The sequence below is a fragment of the Gasterosteus aculeatus genome, chromosome 17 (assembly GCF_964276395.1).
Source record: "Gasterosteus aculeatus chromosome 17, fGasAcu3.hap1.1, whole genome shotgun sequence".
Taxonomy (NCBI): domain Eukaryota; kingdom Metazoa; phylum Chordata; class Actinopteri; order Perciformes; family Gasterosteidae; genus Gasterosteus; species Gasterosteus aculeatus.
In genome coordinates this window covers 11,711,381-11,731,587 of record NC_135705.1, presented here as the reverse complement: position 1 = coordinate 11,731,587, position 20,207 = coordinate 11,711,381, and the positions used below count along the sequence as shown (strand labels likewise).

Sequence of the window (20,207 nt, the reverse complement as noted above, 5' to 3'; positions counted from 1 at the left end):
GATGAATCTGCAGTAGCAGCTCGCTGCGCACGAGGAAGCTGCTCCACAGCAGTATCTGACACCTCCTCAGTAAACACAAGACAGTGTGTCCCCTGCTGGGCAAGACGTGGAACTGAGTGGAGGCTTCAGATGAAAGCATGAAGTATTTCCTCGTTGAACAGCAGCACAGCAATATAATAACATTGATTGATTGATTGAGATATATAGATCAAGTTATACAAGTGACCTTATGAATGTGGCATACTCTGTTTTTCGGCATGCTTCAAAAAGAAGTTTCTCGTGCCTGTATATAAAGTAATTTTCCACCATTCACTTCAGATTTCAGCATATATATATATATTTTTTTTTTCATATGCACAGTAGTATAAATCACTCATATTTTCATTCTTTGTGAAATACAAATCCTGATTTACTTTTAAAACTCAAACTCTAAATATCTGGCTATCTCATAATGGATGTGGCTTAATAATTGCAACCGTAACTAAATAAGGTAGATTTAAAAAAAGGTAGTGGAAAAGATAAAAAACTTTCAACCTTAGACAAAGTAAAATTTCCGTGAGTAAACAATAAAGATATCTAATCTAGTTAGACTCTGTATTTATTCACACAAAACATCATACATTTTCTTCAATAAGGCAACACAATACGGTATATACATACTACAATCTATATGTAAACCATATTCTGACTTTATGCGGTTATTTCTTAAACATGTCATTCTTTACGATCACTAGCAAATTTAAATTAATATTTTAGCAATTCATGTAAGAGTACCAAGTCATACTGTTAGTACATCCAATTCAACAATCCTATACTCACTGCTGTATGCGCCATTATTGATATATTTTAGCTGCAATTTGACATCCTACTGGAATATAAAAAAATCTTTTGTGAGCAGTAAAAGGAGCCCCGTGGAGTTTTCTAATTTGACAACAAAAACCTGTTTGCAGTGTCTGTTGCTCAGAGTCAAAATGTTCTACTATTGTTAACACCAATCTTAGTATAATAGCTACGTATTAGCTTGCAGAATTTATCTACACTAATTAACAGGAGCTTTGCAGCATTTATTGGTGAGTTACCGCCACCTGTTGATTGTGGTAGAAGAGTGAAGTAAAAGTGTTAGGGGGAACTAGTACCACACGAGCGTCCTTGTTTGTCTGCATCTGACTTTTAGAACAGCGACAACTCCCCAGGGGACCTTAACCACCGCCAACATTAGTTAGAAAACAAACAGAAACATTATTTGAAAAACAACTAACTTCAAATATACTCCTTTTCACAAACATCAAACAGCATTGGCATTTTCCATCAGAATTATAAGATACATGAACACTGACATCATCATTGGGTGCTGGAGTGGGTCTCACTCCTAAACAGTATGAGGTGCTTGTAGTTTGAAATGGGAAAAGAATGTGAAGACCAAAATCTTTCTTTTGTGTGTGTGTGTCCTTCGAAAATTATGGGCATTTGTTTGTGTATTGTACAGAGCGATACTGTTGGTTCGATACCCATTCTCTTCACAGCTGATAAGATTGTACAATCATTTACAAAAATATAATTCTATTCTGCATTAACAAGTGACAGTAGTGATTAGTACTGGTTTAAACAGGCCATTAAGTGACTAAAGTGAATAGAATACACAAATCACTGAGACTCTGAAAATAAGAAAACAACATCAAGCAGTAGTACTATAAATTCTATCACTGCGTACAAAGCACAGAATACTGTCTGCTCATACGATTCACGAGCAGCACTAGATTTTCTTGTTGGGTTTATAAAACTGGCCAACAGAGCTGCTCTTAGGGTCCCGTTCCCCCGGGCAGTGTTCCAAAAACGTCTGAAATTAAGCCTCAAAACTGCTGATTTACAGCACATTCTTGGTATGTTAAGCAAGTTTGACTGGAAAAAAACACCAACTTGTCACACTACTATGACCTATTATGGTAAAACAAACCTAATTTAGCGTTTATAAGCAGTATATAGAAGTGGTTTATAACAGCAAGTGTTAATCCCGCTTTGAAGCATCTATAACTGCGGTATTAGCAGTTAATCATTTTTTCAAAAAACAGTATAACATAGTTTCAAACATAAAGCACCATATTTACTTACTAGTTTTAAACACACCTTCAAATGGTTTTCAATCCAACTGTACATTTATAGTCTCATGTAAACAGTTAATGATTGAACACGCGTTTAACTCTTGAAGATAAGCGATTATTTAATGTGTTATAAACCATTAATGTACTGCTTATAAATACTACTTTTACCCCAAATATAGGGTGACTTTGACTGATAAGGCAATGCATTGACACAAAAAGGGTAAGTTGTGTTTTATAAAGTGTTGGATTTCTCCCAATATAAACAGTATACACTAGACCTCAAATCTGCACACACCAATACACCCTCAGACACATTGAGTTGTCAACAGTGTCTCCACACAACATGCTTGAACAGTTTCAATTCAACGAGATACATATATTTATATCACACTTTTTAACCAGCTATGAAATATGTAAGTCAAAGAGAGAGAAGTGAGTCAAAAGATCTGAAGCAGCATGAATGTTAAGGAAACAGAAACTGTAACAAATACATATGCACTCAGGACCAATTGGGTGCAACTGAGAGTTTGCGTATTATTTGATTAGTTGATGAGCAGGCAATTCATCTGCAAAAATATTAACAAACACTTATATCTAACAAAATGCAAAAATTAAAAGGATCCACCTTCTCAGATATAATTTCTTTCTAGTTTTCTTCTGTCTTCCACAATAGAAAACATATTTTGTTGGGGGGTTTTGGAACATTAGGCAGAAGAAAAAATACATTTATGTTAACTTGAGAAATTATTAGTTTATTTAATATATCAAATGATTAATCCATAACCTTATTGTTAGTGGCAGCCCAAGGCTGTTGTACGAGTTAATTTTTGAATCGTGCCTCTGGCTCTCTTTATAGCTGAATGTTAGCACATTTTCTTTTCCATACTAAGCTGCTTGTCAAATACCTTCACAATGGTACAAGGATGGCTTCCTGATAAGAGAGTCTATCCTTTGACCAGAAACGTCATGTCCAATACCTCCTGACATTAACTATGCCTCCCACTAAAGTGGATTTTGGCAAGACACTGGCTGAATGTCCTTTCAGGAGTGTGTGAGTGTGTAAACCTTCGACCTACTCAGTCTCCTTTTTAAATTAAAAGCATCCTTCATATGGAGAGATGGACCAAATCAAAGGTATTCTTAGAACGGTAGTCGCTATATCTTCTGTTGTCATGGAGGCCGTTTGATTTACCAGTTAGGCCGCAATATGACTCAAATAAAAAAAATTAATTTTTAAGGTAGCTTCATACCTTTCAATAGCAAAGAATGGGGAGGCTGATCCCAGAGACTGCACTGATAGATGAGATTCAGTCACAGGAGGAACTGCTCTGTAGTGGACCCTGACCTCGGACCTTCCTGTGAAGCTATCAACACATTATATGACCATACAGCATCTCAAATGAGTATTGAGAAAAGTCTTTAGGCTTCTGAAATGTAAAAAATAATTATATATTCAAAGTAATTTTACCATCTGCAGCTTAATTCATCAAAAGATAACCATCCTTGACAAACACATATGCACTGCAAGTGTACACACACACACACACACAGACACACATCTCAGCTGTAGTTATAGGTAAAGTTGTAAGAGCTGGGCTCTTTTGGCACAGGGGGCGGGGCTTCCGGGATTGTGATGTTCTCAAGGTCGAGGAGGCGTAGCTTCATCTCCATGCTGATGAGAGTGTCTAGATCACTGCGTGTCAGATCGCTGCCCATCTCTCTGCCCAGGAGCGCACACAGCCCGTCAGTCCAGATGCAGTACTGCTCCGAAAACACCGCAAGGAGGGACATGAATGAGAACAGTGATGTAGTCGCTGTGCACAGCAAAAAAAACGCTCGGGAAATGTGTCAGGCGGGACAAGCGCATGTAATTGGGAGAGAATCCGGTCGTTTTTCAAAATGACACGTTCAGAAGAAAAGTCAAATAGAAAAAATAAACGTTTTTTTCTGCAGCCCATTACCAAGTTGCCGCGGACCGGTAACGGTAGGGGACCACTGCTGTAGAGAACAAGTTATGACGTCCAAACAAATCCTGTTGAGTGTTCTGAATTGTATTTTTTTATAAATGTTTTACTGTTCTGACAGCTCAGGTCCGTTTAAACAAAAAAAACTTTGAAAAAAGCCTATATATTTGGCAGATGTAAAGCATGTGTATGTTTTCTTTTAATTATTACATCCAGTTTGTACACTTTCTGAATATTCTCTGCAGTCTGAATTTACGCTCAGTTCTGTTTTTGAATAAAACGTGTGGAAATGGATCCTTTTTTGTTTTTTTTCATCAAATTTATTGATGAATCGAAAAAATAATCGTCAGATTAATGGATTATTAAAATAGTCGTTCGTTGTGGCTTCAAGGTGCAATGTAAGGCAACAACTTAAAGTTAGTTATTTTATTTGGACATCCAGATTCATAAAAATGTGGTACACTTTTGAACCTAAAGTTGCATCGTTCTGTCTGATATTTCAAAAGCGAAAATTGATATTCTAGTTAATAATGAACATACGATCATATCTTAGTATTTATATTTAATTTGGTACAGTTATGCCATTCATTGTTCAAAAATAGAGACAACACGCACAATAAACAAGATGTTGGATGTATTTACTAAAGATATGGCTAGATTATCTTTAATGTAAATTTATTTTCCCATAATGTCTGTCATTTATTCACTTGGTATTGCTATTTATAGCAGTGAAGTTAACAGTTGCCTATTATATAACAACATTTATTTGGAGTTGGGTTACTTTCCATTCGATTAATGTTTCTCCAATATGTCCTCCTTTTAGCTCTGTTTTGATTTCCACCAACTCATGAGGGAAATATATGACTCTTTAATTTCTAAATCCCCCTGTAAAACACATTTGATGCACTGTTCAAAATAAAATGGAATCATTTAGCTTCAAGCCTCACTGTTACTGAGCTTACCTCATACTTGGTTGGTGCGACAAAATTGAGAGTCTCATCGGGATCATAGAGGACAGAGAAAGCCAACTCCAACACCTCCTAGGAAAAGCAAACATGCACAAAAATAACACACTGTGCCAGTAAGAAATGAGAAAAACAGCCATGTGACTAGAATGACAGTAAAGAACATATTTTAACATTAGCACCTTGTTTTGTTTCAGTGCACTTTTCTCTTTCATATGAGGACAGTCCTTGCCGGTCACCACAGACTTGATGTCAGAGACGGGGACTGAGAGGAATATAAAGAGAAGTTTATTCAGGTCAGCCTACTGGATGCGCATGTGTCATCAAGTCTGTATTGAAAAGTTTATGAGATGGAGCCAACCGAAGAAATAAATGTATCTTACTCTTGTCACTTAGTTGCTCAAAAGGCACTTCACCCTGAGGTGACTCGTCGAGGTCTCCGTAGTGCAGCACTTTGTGATTCAGCGAGAGTCTGCAGAACCAAAACTTCTCTACAAAGAGTCACAGACACAAAACAACACTTGTTACCGCTGATAATCAACAGCAGCAGCACTCCTACTTCAGCAAAAAAGAAAATAAAAAGTTATTGTATTGATACTGTATGTACCTTGCCTTCGGCGGTTCCCCAGCTTCCGGAAACAGCTCCCCTCACACAGCCGGTTGAGCCGCTGCTGCTTGATAAGCTCCAAGATCTCCGGTTGAATCCTCTCCCGCAGCTCACTGGACAACAAATACAGCATGAGCAACAAAAGGAAAAACACGCATGCTATACTATTATTTATCTTTACTATACACTGACATGATAGGGGGGGACTGGAAGTCGTCCTGGCTCATTCTCTCTGACTGCCGCAGACGCAGAATCTCTGAATAGTTGAGGCCTCGCAGTTTATTCTTCAGCTGGTCTAGAGATGACGGCTTCATTGCCAGAGCCCTGGTGATCTGCTCACGGACCACCTGCATCACCTGCTCAGGGTTTAAGCACATATACATGGAGAGAGGAAGGGTGGAATAAAAACACAGACACTATGTATTAACTTACTATATATTAAGAGCCGATAATGAGCATAAATATCCAGTTTGTCCATTAATTACTTTCGTTTGGGTTCTTTCAATCTTTAAATTCAAAGCGTTCTGGAGCAGAGTATTTTGCCCCAATACATGTTCGGAGGCAAGGTCACAATGACGGGTTGGGGCAGTGGGACTGTAAACATACATCTAAACCAGTGATTCTCAACTGGGTCGCGGGCCTTTGCCTGGGAAAATAGGAATTAGAATTTTTGTTTTTTCATTAAACTTGTTTTTGTGTTGGCATACGTATTCTGTCTCCATACTATCTCAGGTTCAAACTGCACCATATTTTCATTAAATACATTTGAGAAGTTGAGATTGTTCCTCGATTTGGGTCGCGGCTTGTCATTAAGGGGTGATGGTGGGTCCCGGAGCCAGACCAGTTGAGAACCACTGATCTAAACATTCTATTACTATGAATGTGTTAAAGACCACGTGAGAGGGCTTTAGTCTGTGACCTTATTGAAGTCCTCAGCTGTGGCCCTCATCTCCTTCCAGGTTTTATTAAGAAGCTGGATACAGACACAGAAGAACTCCTCCCAGGCCCGGTCATGAGTGAAGAACATGGGGTGGTAGTCGTTGCAGCCCTCATTAGCTGCACGAAAGACAACATCAGAAGAGAAAAAGTTAGCAAAAGATGCCTTTTCCCTCACACACACACAATAACACCTAGCTTCCCCTTGTGTAAAATACAGATCTACTCACGCAATTCTCCGACCTGGAGAATCTCACACAGCATTCGAGTGAGTTCGATGGCACACCGGCCGAAGGGACATTCATGCTTGTCCTCGCGGCTGCTGTTCTCTAACACAATCTGCCGTAAGGGAGAAGACATGTTAGATGTGGTACCTTTTTGAGTCAAGAAAGGTCCTGCATGAGGCCAAAACCCACCCTGATGTACGTGTCCTGGTGAACCTTGGCGAGGTACAGCATGTTATCCAAAGCCAGCATTCCCGGGGGAGTCTGGGTGAAGTCCATAGCCGGATTCACATGGTTCTGCATTTGTAGTAAATGTAAAATAATAATAAGTAAATTAATATTCAAAATATATTATGGCAACTGAGATCTATAGTGCAGACTCACAGTGAACCCCAGCATCTTATAGTCCTTGGTGTACATGGCCTTTCTCTTTTCTGTTCCAGTGGGGTCATTTTCTCCATCGAAAGCAATCCTTCGCAGCTCAAATATGATGTCTCTCTGAGCCTAAAGAATAGCAATTCAAATATTACATTTCTGCCAGTGGAACGTGTATACAGTGCACTTTGTGCATGCAGATGCAAAGGCCAGGTGCACACTGTAAACAAGAACCACGAAAGGAAGCATGAAAATGTCTAGAAAAGATCAAGTCCTGTTGTCCTATAAGTGATCAGGGTTGGATTAACTATGTTGCTGATTTTTTTTTAAACATTCTTTTGTATCTAAAGGGAATTCGTTGCATTTTCACTTAGCAGGTTTCATTTTAACAGAATAAATGACACAAACCAATGATCTGCAGAACCAAAAATTCCCACCTGGTCATTGGGATCCATTTTGGTCATCATTCGCTCTTCCAAAAGGTTGAAGGTCAATACCTGGAGCACATACAGCTGATGTGCCATTTCAGCTTTGATTGGTCGATTTCCTCTGATAACATGCTGACAAAAGAAGATCACATATTTTAGAGCAAACTACAGGCTACCTAAGACACCACAGGAATAATCTAAAAGCCCCCTGAATTGTACCTTTTCCACGGAAGGAAAACTCAAACGTTATTTGTAAATAAGAAAATCCCCTGAAGCCTTAAGGCTGAATATGATGTGGCGTCATAAGACACACTGAGAGTCCAACAGCTACCTAGGTCTTCTTAACAGACTGGCAGCTTTTGGGTCTATCACAACAAATTGCGGCTTCCTGAATGACCCGCAAAAGTTTACCTAACCCCAGCAAAGAATAGTTTCAAAGAAGGCTGAACAGAAAAATGTTGTATCAAGAAAGTTTTTCCATTTGATGTAACCACTATTTTTCAGCCCAATCTATGAAAACTGCTCAAATCCTTTTTTCACACCTGGATATTTCATAGCCCTCAGAAAGCAGACCGTTACCGCTGAAGTGCAAATGTAATAGACAGAAATCCTTTCAGACTTTCATTTTAAATTTGGTACCCACATTGAGGATGATGGATCGCAGGTGTTTCTGTGCCAAAGTGCTCGCCATTTCCTGAGGGTGAAGAAACACATTATCCCAACACAGTGGGCTGATGAGGGAAGGGAAGATCCTTCATATCACTCAAGTCTACCAACAGTAAATAGGAAGTTTAAACAACTTCTCAAATGCAGAGGTTTTTTGAAGCTACATTTCCAGCAATAGTTATCACTATTTGTCCTTCACATCTCCTGTAAAACATCTTTTAATCTTTCAACACACTCTGTCTGCTGCTGCATAGATAGCCTTGCGGCTCACCATGACACAGAAAGAGATGAACTCTGAGGGAGGAGCGGGGCTGTGGGATGGAGAGGACATACGAGATGCTGAGGGATGTGTACTCACAGTGAGGTGCTGCTCCAGCGGGTTAGTGTACTCCTCCTACAGGTCGAAGGGAGGGAGGGGGGACGTGGGTGTAACAGTGATGGAAACAAAGAGCGCACACACAGACAATGAGATACAGAGATACTTCAACAGCACAGCATGCAACGAAATAAGAGCACAAAACCACATAATGTCAAATAAGAAGTAGTTACGACATTTAGCTGTTTGAAGAACTTTGTATGGCATACATGCCGAGTCACATGACCACGCATTTATTGGTTTGTCCAACGGTTAGGAAAGGATTTTACAAACGGTGATCTTTAAACTCCATTTATGCATCCGGATCTCTGGGGTGTTGTGGTAGGTCCCTTAGCACAGATACTAGTTGTGTAACCTTATCTGTCAACAATTTTCTTCATTGTAAAAATAAACCGGAGACCATTCATCAGACCATGATCATCCTCTTAGAATGTTGTACTGCTTTCCTGCTCCCGGAATTGTAACGAGATTTTAGAATCATTCAAGTCTCCTTAATTTATAGGAAACTTGAATATCAATAATTTAAACATTAGCTTCACTGTAATGTACTCACTTTGAGTACCATTAGTGGTCAGCTCAACTTTGCTGGCCACATACGATGTGTATTGTGTGTGTACCTCTGATGTATTCTATACAAGTGACTTGGATTGCCCCCCACTGGTCAACAACAGCAGTAGGAGATGCCGTCATGCTCAAGGACAACTGTCCGGACATACTGTGCGTCCTCAGACAACCCCACAATGCAATTAAGTAAGATCCCTGTCTTCTTCTCACAATGTCATCTAGTCCTCTGCCTTCATAAAGCACAAATCAGTGACATCGCAACAGCTAACTGCCTCGTCCACTTGATGCAAGTATTATCAAAGGTAAATAATCCAGTATGAGCAGCGATTAGCTGTTTGTCAAATATTTTACTTTCCTACATATCCTCCTCACTTCATAAACTATTGTTAATCATTTTAAATTGACTAAAATCAAAATTGTTTAAGTTTGTGATAGATTTATGAGTTGGGCTATGGTATTTCAAATTAATTATAAAACGTATATATTTATTTGATATGTTTATTTAAATTTAAATGTATTTTATTTAAATTTATATTAAATGTTTTAATAATTTGTTTTTACGGTTCAATTATCAGTGTTCATTTTCCTCCAATTTAATTCCTGATATATTATTTTCTCTGTCTAGAATTGGAACATTAAAGTTGTGTTTCCTTATGGCAAAAATGGTTAATACTTAAATAACACATACAAATCAAATGTCAACATGGTGAATAATAAATATGTACGAGACAGAGCGAGTGAGCTGGGACACAAGCTGTTGGCAGGGGGAGCGCAGCACAGACTGAAATGATGTGACATGGATGAGTAACATACTGGACAGACATCCAAAGAAGCCCTCGCTCCTTTAGGTTTTGTATATTCGCTTGTGCTACAAAGAGATATTCCAGAAACTGTTTGGGAATCTGTTGGTCGGACTCCGTTTAATCATCCGGCACTCAGTGGCATGTTTTGGATGTCCCATGAATCATTTTTTCATGCCACGATTGATGAATAGCGAGCAACAACGGCATTGGGTTCAATGCTTGAGGAAAATAGAAATAAACATATTTCACAGAATTTAACGAAATTCATCGTTGATTATTGCATTCTGCTCGGATCTAATTCAAGAACTTTGTCACAATCACTCATCCTTCAGATGGTGTCCGTCTTTGAGCTATTCTGAAATAACAGCAGCTTAACAAATGTGCAAACTTCAAAGAAAAGCAAGTGCTATTTTAAGTGACTGCGTCATTACAGAATGACTGTCATGACAGAATCATCACAGCTGGCAGACAGACGTCTTAATCATGGGATTAGCTTTAGTAAGCAGCCTACTCCTGTCTCCATTAGCAGCCGGAGAGAGACAATAACTGCAGCTGCGACACCAGAAAAAACACTATTATAAATAAATGTCAGTCTTTCAGTGTAAGTGTAGTGTGAGGATGGAACATTATTAGTCTTCTACTGTAGCTTGGTCTATCTATGATGCGCATTCAGTCCTTCTCAAATTAACAAACACTGACCTGCCGTCTGTCCTCTGGTGCCTTCAGGAAAAGAGCATTGATTAGCGCGATGGCGTACGTTTGGATCTCTGGGTTTGACCTGAAGGAATATATCAAGCATTGCAACAACCAGTTAGAAGCATCATGCTCCATACACAGTTTTAACTAAAGATTCAAAACACATCTCACTTTTATCACTATCGCTGCAAATACTTGGGATGGGTGCAGGACGTTTAGAGAACCCTCTTCTACACCTTTTGTATAATTATTCATGATTTTGTTAAACAAGCAAAAAAAGACATTGAACATATTTAAAGGTTTTTGGGAATATATTTCTGACCAAAAAAAGAGACCTAACCAACAATGAATGGATCCTCCTAAAAATGTATTGCCTTACATAGCTTTTTAACTATGTGCCATTGAGCACACTGTTGCACTTGGTGATAAGTTTCATCGATACAATCAAGGGATTGTTTTAGGTTATGTTTAGCAATCAAATATATGATGTCAAGGTCAGCCTACAAGGTAGAAATGTCTCGAGTCCTTGGCATGGAAATAAACCAAGTCAGGGCCCTCAACACGGTTACTTATGTTGGATTGTGAAGTTAACCCTTGTCGGGTTTGGGGGAAAAAGGGCTGAGCTGAAACCTTGACAGGCTGCAACGGTTTGCATACAGGAGGTACCGCCTAAACTCTCACAAACTCATGAATGAGGAGAGGAGTGCATAAATCCACTGCTAAAAGTAGTCCTAAACAAGTGCACTATACTGTTTTTCATTGGATTTGTGGACAACATGAACAATGTAGAACAACATCCGCCTTGGTGTTTGATAGGAGTCATCTAAGCATCCTGAACTCGCCACGGGCCAAATACCTTAGCAACTTTCTATTATTTTATTTCCTAAGTTACCCCACAATGCTACATTCACACATCTCCCCCCCCTCAAATCAGAGTGCATGAAGCCCCTGTGCGTGTGTGTGTGCTCACACTTGCAAGTGCCCGATGAGCTGTCCAACGGTGATCTCTTGTGCCACTCGATGGTAGAGGCTGTGGCTGTTGAGGACCATGCTCTCGAGGATGGCCAGAGATCGCTGCAGAATGGACACGTCCACCATCGGCTGGTTCACATAGCCTGCAATCTGAGTGAGCACAGAGAAGACCAAGCAACATGAAGAGAACTCTGAATCATGAACTTGTCAAGTCAATTGACTCAGAAACGCAGACAAGAGTTTATAATCCTTGAAAGTAAAAGCACCATAAACGGTTTAGAAAGTTTTCAGAAGGTAAATCACAGAAGTCATATTCTTAATACTGAAGGAGCTTGGAATAATGTGAGGAGTTGCTAGGCAACTGCAGCCTCTATTTTCGAGGATGTAGGATGAAAGGTTGGTGAACTAATTATATAAAAGCGAAAGAATAAAAAGGGATTAAAAAACAAAACAGCATTTCATCCAACATATTAATTTCACAGAAAGCCCACTGGACAAATCTACAAATTTCAAGGTCTGTTGTTTGAGGAACTACCTGTTTGATAAAGGAGAGGGAGATAAGGTCCCAGGACACAATGCCATGATCCATCAGCTCCAGGAAGGCAGTGAGCGTGAAGGCCAGCATTTCACCAAAGCTGAAGGAAGCAAGGAACAGTCAGTAGAGGCCTTTTCACATTACCTAACCTGGTCCAACTGCCGAGGAATGATTGTACACGTATAAACTGAATTAGTGCTCACTGGGTGCCACTCTCCACAAGACGTGCAAGTGTCCCAATGCCCTCCATATTGATGAACTCAGCGGCAAAGGTTGGGTCCGCGGACAGCTTGGCAAGCTCTTTCAGAGCCTCCAGCCGGGCGTCGATACCGTGGGATTGGATCCTCTCCAGGAGTTGACGAGCAGCCCGAGCCTGTCGGACACAAAGGAAACCCACTTTCATGACGAGTTTACCTCACGGAAAGATTTGATCGTGACACAGAGATTTTAAAGTCATGCATCCAGCTGTTTTTTTTTTATCTGAACTCGTAAAAGTGATTATATTGGTTTTACGTATTTGATGCATCATCCCCATATGCTATCAATGTCAAATAACTATGTCTTAGTTCTAACTGTTTAAATATTACAGCAGGTGTTACATGTTGTCACCCAAAACATTGTGTCAGAAGAACAAATGCAAAAATTGCTTTGAATAAGATTTAAGCAGGAAGTCGGCAAAAGAAAAATAACCGAGTTGTTATGAATCCGAATTATTGCAGAGCACATTGGTAGAACTTTGTTGTGTGGGTTTTTGGTAGTGGACAGTGCATTCAGGAGGAAGGGTGGGATTAGGAACAATATATTATCATACATTATAATTGAGGCTGGTATCCACCATAGCAAATCACATCAACCCTTTTCAACGTTTTAAGGCAGAGCTCTCCCACCATCATGTGCTGACAGACAGGTTTTGGAGTACAGAGGAAACCGAACACACACCAGCTGCTCATTGTAAGAATAGTTGACTATCTTATTGTAGGAATATTTCATTCTCAAAACGTTTTACAATAGAAACAACTGAAATGGAATAAACAAAGCTGACTCACAGGTGAAATGGCCAATCGGAGGATGGTCCCGTTCTTGATTTCACCACGGCTCTAGAAAACAACAAGGGAAGAATTGTTTCTACACGTTCAACACTGATCTACGACGCCATAAACTCAAGCTTTGGAAGAAAACTGTGAAGCTCACCTGCTCAGTGATGTAGAGCTGAGGGCCATCAGCATAGCGCAGAGCAAACTGCTCGGAGCCTGATAAAGACCAACTGAGGAGGAGAACAAGGTGGAAGGAAGTGGTTCAGCTGTTGGATACCAACTAAAAGGAGTAGTGGAACTTATTTTTATGGAGCATACTCCAGTCAAATTTCTCCCTCCAGCATTTGTATTTAAACGAATAAATTAGACATTTTGGAGGAGGGTTATTCAGTGGCAGCAGTAACAACGGGCAGAGAATTCAGGCATTGCGGCTTAAAATGTGAAACGGAGGGAGTGGGTGGATACGGCTGAGGAGTGGATGGGTGGGATGAAAATGTGCAATATTCATCGCTAGTGTACACTACAAAAGAGCAGGTAAATACAATCACATGTTATGATGGAAGCAGACATGATGACAGACAAAATGAGTGACAGTGATTATACAAGGTACCAGCTGTTGGATTGTATCTCTATGTGTGAACCACTGGAATGACACAACTGGACAAACTGTGACCCTTTAACATCCACGTCACAAGTTTAACGGCTGCCATTCTGACTTATTTTTAGCCTTACCTAATAAGCATACAAACATTTCTATTAACAATCCATAATTGGGTAATCAAACATCAAATCAGAATACATGACAATACAAAATAAATATTTAAATGTGTGAAAGTAATGCTTACCCATCACATACTTCCCGTATTATTGAGGACAACGGTCTTTTCTGCAAACAAAAGAAAAACACATTGACCGCTTGTGTTAAGAGCAAGTAGTTGTTAAAACCAGATTACATATCCTAAATCTGTTAGTCAAGAAGGGTAATTTATTATAACAACCATCTAGCTACAGGACATACATGTGTTGAATTTATAAAACCAATGTCAAAATGACTCTTGACTTTCAGATTAAAACAAAATGAAATTACAAATATATTAAATTTACTTTCTAAAAGGATCCACCATTAATAGCTAGTTAGAGGTTAGAAGAAGTTATTAGAGACCAACTAAAGATGCGTTTACTCTCATGTATATACAAATAAATACAAACCTGGTCCATCTCTATAAGCTGAGCATTAGCACCAGGCCACTCAATAGCAACTTTCACGATGTCAGCCGCGGGGGGCATCTTATCACAGCACCCTGCAGAAGAAGAAATTAATATATTTAATCTCTAGCACAACTTCCGCTGTTGGACAATTTGGGTTGATAACACCTGTTCATCAGTATTCAATTGTTAACTTTATCTGAACACTAGACATAAGCTCATCACAAAAAATATAATTAAATTGTTTCAAATCAGTGCTTTTCTTAATCTGCACTTCTATAGTTGGTCAATAGGTTTGGTGATTCCAGTCAATTCAATGATTACCTTGAGAACAATGCAAACTAAAGGTCATACATCACCTGATGGAGGGGGAATTGAGGGGCTACGTCAATCTCACAGCTCTGCTGTATATACCACGGAGTTGCTTCCCTGTGAACACAGAAATCCACGGCGGTCGAGTCAGTGGAAGATCTTGTCTCCCTCCCCGCACACACACACACATACACAAACACACACAATCACAACATCTTTGAGCATTCTGCATACTGAGCTCTGGGTTTGTTGTGCTTTGTTGCCCTCTGCATGTTATTATTTCCAGTACATATACCAAACATATTTATATAGCATATTCCATTTTGTGCCCTAACGTTGTAGAAGTCAAACTGGATTTCTGGATATGCAACACAGCATTGCAACACAGACTGTCAGTTTTTAAACTCTCATTCTGTGAATTGACATAGCTACAAGCCTTAAAACTTCGAAAAGGAGTGCTAGAAGTATGTGAAAGAAAACACCATGGTAACATCAATATTTGTTTTCACAGAGCTTGAAAAGCAGGGTTCACCGATTTATTTAAGTGTCCTTTGAGTTCCTTCATATTTCGCAGTTGAGCAGTGAATAATTTAATTCAGAAATAAATCATATGTACCGCATGACCCACAAATTGTGTAAAGACATCTATAATTTGGGGATATAAAAGTGTAGCCATCTGCTTCAAAATTACATTTCAATGACAATACTTATGTAGATCACATTTAAATTAAATTCCAAAGAAGCTCAAATGTTTAATTTAACTAATTGCAAGAGCGCACTTTACCTATTTACCCACACGAACAGCCACATTAATATTGTTACATTTACTGATGCACCAAGGTTTATTAAACGCATTGACCATTGTCTCTAAAATACCAAAGGATCAGAGGAAGAGGAGGAAGAGAAACACAGCAGCGAACGGACTTTGACAACAAAATGTGATGTGACGCAGCTCTGATTAAATGAGTTAAACGACATGAAAAGCTGCTCCACTCCGCTGGTCACTGGACGTTGTTGGTAAAAGAAAAGATTTTGTTGGACTCAAAATGGCCTCGTTGCATTAAAGATGATTTCAGGATACAAAAGACTTCGTACCATTTAAAGCTGCTTACATGAAAATATTTCTTAAACGCCGGCGGACTGTGAGGAATGAAACAACGTGATCCATCCTGAAGGAATGATTATCCTCCAGAGAGGGTTACTAGTGTTAGTTTACCTTTAAAGTATAAATCCTGCTGTAGTTCTCATTATAAAGAAGCGTGCGTGTCAGTTTACCTCAACAATGACCCTGACGTCTGACACTGTTTTATGAATGATCAAAGGAAACAAAGAATATGAGATATACGTTTATTATTTTAAGATAACAGACTCAGCTTCCAGAGTGTCATTATCCTACAGCTTGCTTGTCATGATGAAGACATCTCAAAGTTGGAATGAAAATTGTTCCTTAAATGCTAAGCAGCTCTGAATTCTTTAATCTCAATAATTTTGCACATAATCTGTTCCAAATTACAGAGATTAACAGGATTATATAGTGAGAAAAACGAATGGGTTGGATTTTACAACGGATGCGCAGTGATGACTGCCAATTTGTTTCAGAGTCTAACCAGCCATCTGATAGAGCCACTGCACCGCCTCCGCATCCTCAAACAGACTGCACATAATATGTGATCTCTCAGCAAGTCTCTGAAAAGTTTGTTCTTCCATTAAAACAACATGGTAAGGTTCTTTTCTGTTTTTTATCTGCATTTTCAGCATTAACATCTGGCTAAAGATATCCAGAGTTTAAGCGATATTGATTCAGGGTTTGTAACATAGGACTATTGATATTCATGATTATCCTATATGATTAATAACTGTCTACAAAACTGCAGTTATTAACTGTGATTTCTCCATTTATTAATTTGGAAATAGTTCAAAATAGAGGTTTAGGTTTGACTTAAGGTCAAATATAACAAACATAAAATGAACTATTCAAAAGGAGTTATGGGTCTAATTTAGTTTTTGATAACATTATAATTAACATGAACAATGGATTGAATATCCTAATATACGGTAATACAAGGTATAATAAACACCTTATCCTTTTCTAACAAAGCCATCCTGATAAATGGTTTGGGTTTGATTCTTCAGCAGTCTGGATGTGACTGGTTTATGAGACCTATGGTCAAATCTAAATCTTACCAACACACGAAAATAAATGAAACCCAAACAAAGTGGGGCTCAATCTACAAGTCTTTCTTATCAACTTTGTTATCACATTCACCTCTTTTGAAGCTTTTGAAATAAAACCATCTCTATCAACGTCCCCGGTAACAAACGGTGTTTCCCACTTTATTATTGGGGATTTCACCTTTTTTGATCTTCTCTACAAATACTCTGAGGTATTCACTCAGTTTGTATATGAACCAATTCATGACTATGTTGCCGTGATGCTTTCCCACCGGAGAGACGTTTCTGCTCCGACTGTCTCTCCTGTCACATCCATGCTGTCAGATCACTTCCATTTCAAACGTGAAGCGACACTAGCCGGTACTAACTGTTGACCACTGCTCAGTCGACTTCCAACTGTACTTGGTGAGCAATGGCCTGCTGTGCTGGATCCTTTCACTGCAACGGTGACTTAAAGATAGCCATTTCTAGTTATGGGCATTCAGTTCTGCTTCAGTTGCACATCTTTCTACTGTCAAAGCGATCTTCACCCTGGTTTGATGATCAAACACGTTTCCTTAAGGAGATTGCAACATAAATTACGTTTAAAATAAATTTGATGGCACAATTGTGTATTTAATTACAATTGTACTCTGTATGTGGCTAAATTAGTGGCTAAATTAGTCTATTAATATCTAATCTGCAGTGCAATGTGCATAAATTGATTATTAGTTTATCTTCCTACATAATTTTAGACTTTCTTGACCGTCCTGGGATCTCTCTCTCTCTCTCTCTCTCTCTCTCTCTCTCTCTCTCTCTCTCTCTCTCTCTCTCTCTGTCTCCCTCCCTCCCCCCTCTCTGCCTCTCCTGGCTGTGGTGACCTTTTCCAGGTGTTTTGGATTTGGATCTTTGTCCTCCAGGAGATTACAGCCTCTCTGCTAGTCACTCTCTCTTCTTCTGCCGTGTGTACATGCCCTTGTCTGCTTCTCCTTCTCCTTCAGTATCAGTGATGTGCTTCAACGCGTGTGTGTTCTGTCCTCTCAAAAAAGGCAAACAAGAGGTTGTGTAGTTCACTTGCTATGCTCCAGTATGTTTACAATCTATTCATGGACTTGTTTGTCCAGATTGTCCATAATATCATTTTACTACGTGGGACGGTGTATATATTTTGCAGGTGACCCGTTTTAGTGCGCTCCCATTTTATGATATTGGACTATATAAAACAAATGGACTCGACTGCATAAAAAGAGCCACATTGCCACACCTGCAGTTATTACTATACAATATACCTGTGGCATTGGTTGTGACACATCGTGGAGGCTCAGTGCAGGATAGAACAGAGATGCGTCTAATAACTGGTGTACTGGTCGGCCGGGTGGCTACTGGGCTGCGGTACTGGGAGGGTTTAACGCAGACCTCTTGGCAGCATTGGCTGCATGCTAGTAGCATAGCAACAACTGCAAAAGAGCCTCAGGCTGAAAACAAGTCCCCATGGGGCTCTGAGCTCAAAATAATCAACTTCTTCGGTCCCCTGCCAGCCACTTTTTCCGACCCGGATGTTTTTTTGACGCCATCTTACTGTTGTTCTTAAACGTGGTTTGAGGGCTTTTGAATATGCTGGTTCAAATAAAATATTGACACATAGTAGTTTGTGGAGAGCATAACTTTTACGGTAGCTAGCCGGCTGGGTAGCTAGCTACTTAGCCTACGTTAGTTGAATGCGCGCGGTGGCGCCCCCTCTGGTTCTACGAGGTCTATAAAAGGACGTGACTGCTTCGTTAGTGGAGAAAATAACCCGCTTCGGCACAATGTTCTTTTGCCCCTTCTCACATAAACTGTTACCTTTAGAGACACGTGCAGTATTTCTGCATGAAACGCGGTAACAGTCGTGTCGCTTGCATGTTCGAGGAGGGACCGACTGATGATTCGCGTTAGCTCGTCTCACACGTTTGAAGTCACCAAACGTCGTTGTCCTTGTATCATAAACTGATCATTGAAAAACGGGCGGAGGCTCGATCGATTGTTTATCGATGAGGCTGGACTTAAGCGATGGTATAACGCGGATGCCGCAAAGGCTGCAATTGTGCAAACCTTGTGGAATTTCGGGTTGGCAAAAAACAAACAAAAAAAACCCATCAGAACTGGCGCTAATAACGGTCTGGTTACAGCGGACTGTCACGGGCTAATTAATTAATTAATCCATCTGTCGTCTTTGTTTGAAGTAACAGCCAAGGGCGAAACTCACCCGCGACCACAGTCGCCACCGGGCGTTATTCCTCTAAAGGCGGCCGATGTTATTCAGTGCTCCAGCCGGTCTCTGCCTGCTCCTCCATTGCGGTCATGGTGATGTCTGTCTCCCGTCTCTGGCTGGCGAGGCGGTGCTGCTGCTGCTGGTGGTGGTGGTGTTGTTGGTGTTGGTGTGCTTTCACTGCGAACGGCGATGCTCGGCGTCACTCGCGGAGTGACTGAGCCACTGCTGATGCTCAGGGTCTCCCCCCCACTCTCTCTCGTTCTCTCTCGCTCATGAGATACTTTTGCAAAGGAGACACAGTTCCACGCCTTGTAGGCAGGACACTATGTAAATGTCCTCTAATGAGACAGACTCCTGATCTAATTTAGTTTGCATCCTCCTAAAACGCAGTAGGCTGTAGGCGAAGATGCGCAATGCTCCTGACTTATGAAGATGCAGCAGTTTGTGTGTCCATGTATTATATAAAAGGAACACTTTCCCCCGATTTATTTAAATTGTATTTTTCTTCCAAGTAGGTGTTGACCATTAAAATACAGATTATAAATAATTATAACGATGAAAAACATCATCATTTGGGGAAAAAACAAGTCATAAGCTAGATCCATACTGTTTTACTATTTCTATTTTAGAGATGTACCTATATTGAATGTCAGGGACAGAGGTATAATCAGCTTGTTGTGTCCGATAACATTATAATAACACTAACCGAAACCCTACAAAAGGAGTACTAGTTTATTTTCCTACCTTGGGCATTGTTCATTAACTTGCTTTAAGCACTTTGTTGAATAACAAATGATACAACTCCATCATAGTGACAGTACACTTGTGCGCTGCACTTTCACAGGCAAAAAAAGTGCTGCTATAATTATCCATGTAACAATGTTGTTGTCTACTGGTGAATTAAATACTGACCATGAGTCAAATGTTCCCAAACAAACTGGACCATTATTAGACAACCTGGATTTCCCCCCAAAATAACACTCAAATGTTCCATTTATATATGGCTATATAAAACATGTTTATGGTTATCAAGAATTACTATT

General features: G+C 39.7%; 1 protein-coding gene across 2 annotated transcripts; it reads right to left on the bottom strand.

Moving 5' to 3' along the window:
* Nucleotides 1–580: 580 nt before the first annotated feature.
* Nucleotides 581–19,537, bottom strand: elmo2 (engulfment and cell motility 2). Of its 2 annotated transcripts, XM_040203238.2 has the most exons (23): nt 19,159–19,537; nt 14,810–14,879; nt 14,454–14,545; nt 14,090–14,130; nt 13,402–13,474; nt 13,257–13,307; nt 12,414–12,583; nt 12,211–12,310; nt 11,674–11,825; nt 10,707–10,785; nt 8,623–8,658; nt 8,242–8,292; nt 7,608–7,730; nt 7,180–7,299; nt 6,988–7,092; nt 6,802–6,910; nt 6,555–6,691; nt 5,828–5,991; nt 5,636–5,748; nt 5,412–5,519; nt 5,211–5,293; nt 5,026–5,103; nt 581–3,860 (listed from the first exon to the last, which is right to left on the bottom strand). In XM_040203238.2, exons 3-23 carry the CDS (start codon nt 14,529–14,531, stop codon nt 3,660–3,662), a joined length of 2,172 nt encoding a protein of 723 aa, XP_040059172.2. In that variant the 5' UTR covers nt 14,532–14,545; nt 14,810–14,879; nt 19,159–19,537; the 3' UTR covers nt 581–3,659. The 2 variants fall into 2 exon arrangements, with proteins under 2 accessions (XP_040059172.2, XP_040059174.2); XM_040203240.2 differs by lacking the exon at nt 8,623–8,658.
* Nucleotides 19,538–20,207: the final 670 nt, after the last annotated feature.

Coding starts and splice junctions, on each gene's coding strand:
- elmo2 (XM_040203238.2), bottom strand. CDS start 14,531: ATGCCCCCCGCGGCTGACATCGTGAAAGTTGCTATTGAGTGGCCTGGT. Junction 8,659..10,706: donor CACCAGAGGACAGACGGCAG/GTCAGTGTTTGT, acceptor TTCGACCTGTAG/GAGGAGTACACTAACCCGCT. Junction 5,520..5,635: donor GGGGAACCGCCGAAGGCAAG/GTACATACAGTA, acceptor GACTCTTTGTAG/AGAAGTTTTGGTTCTGCAGA.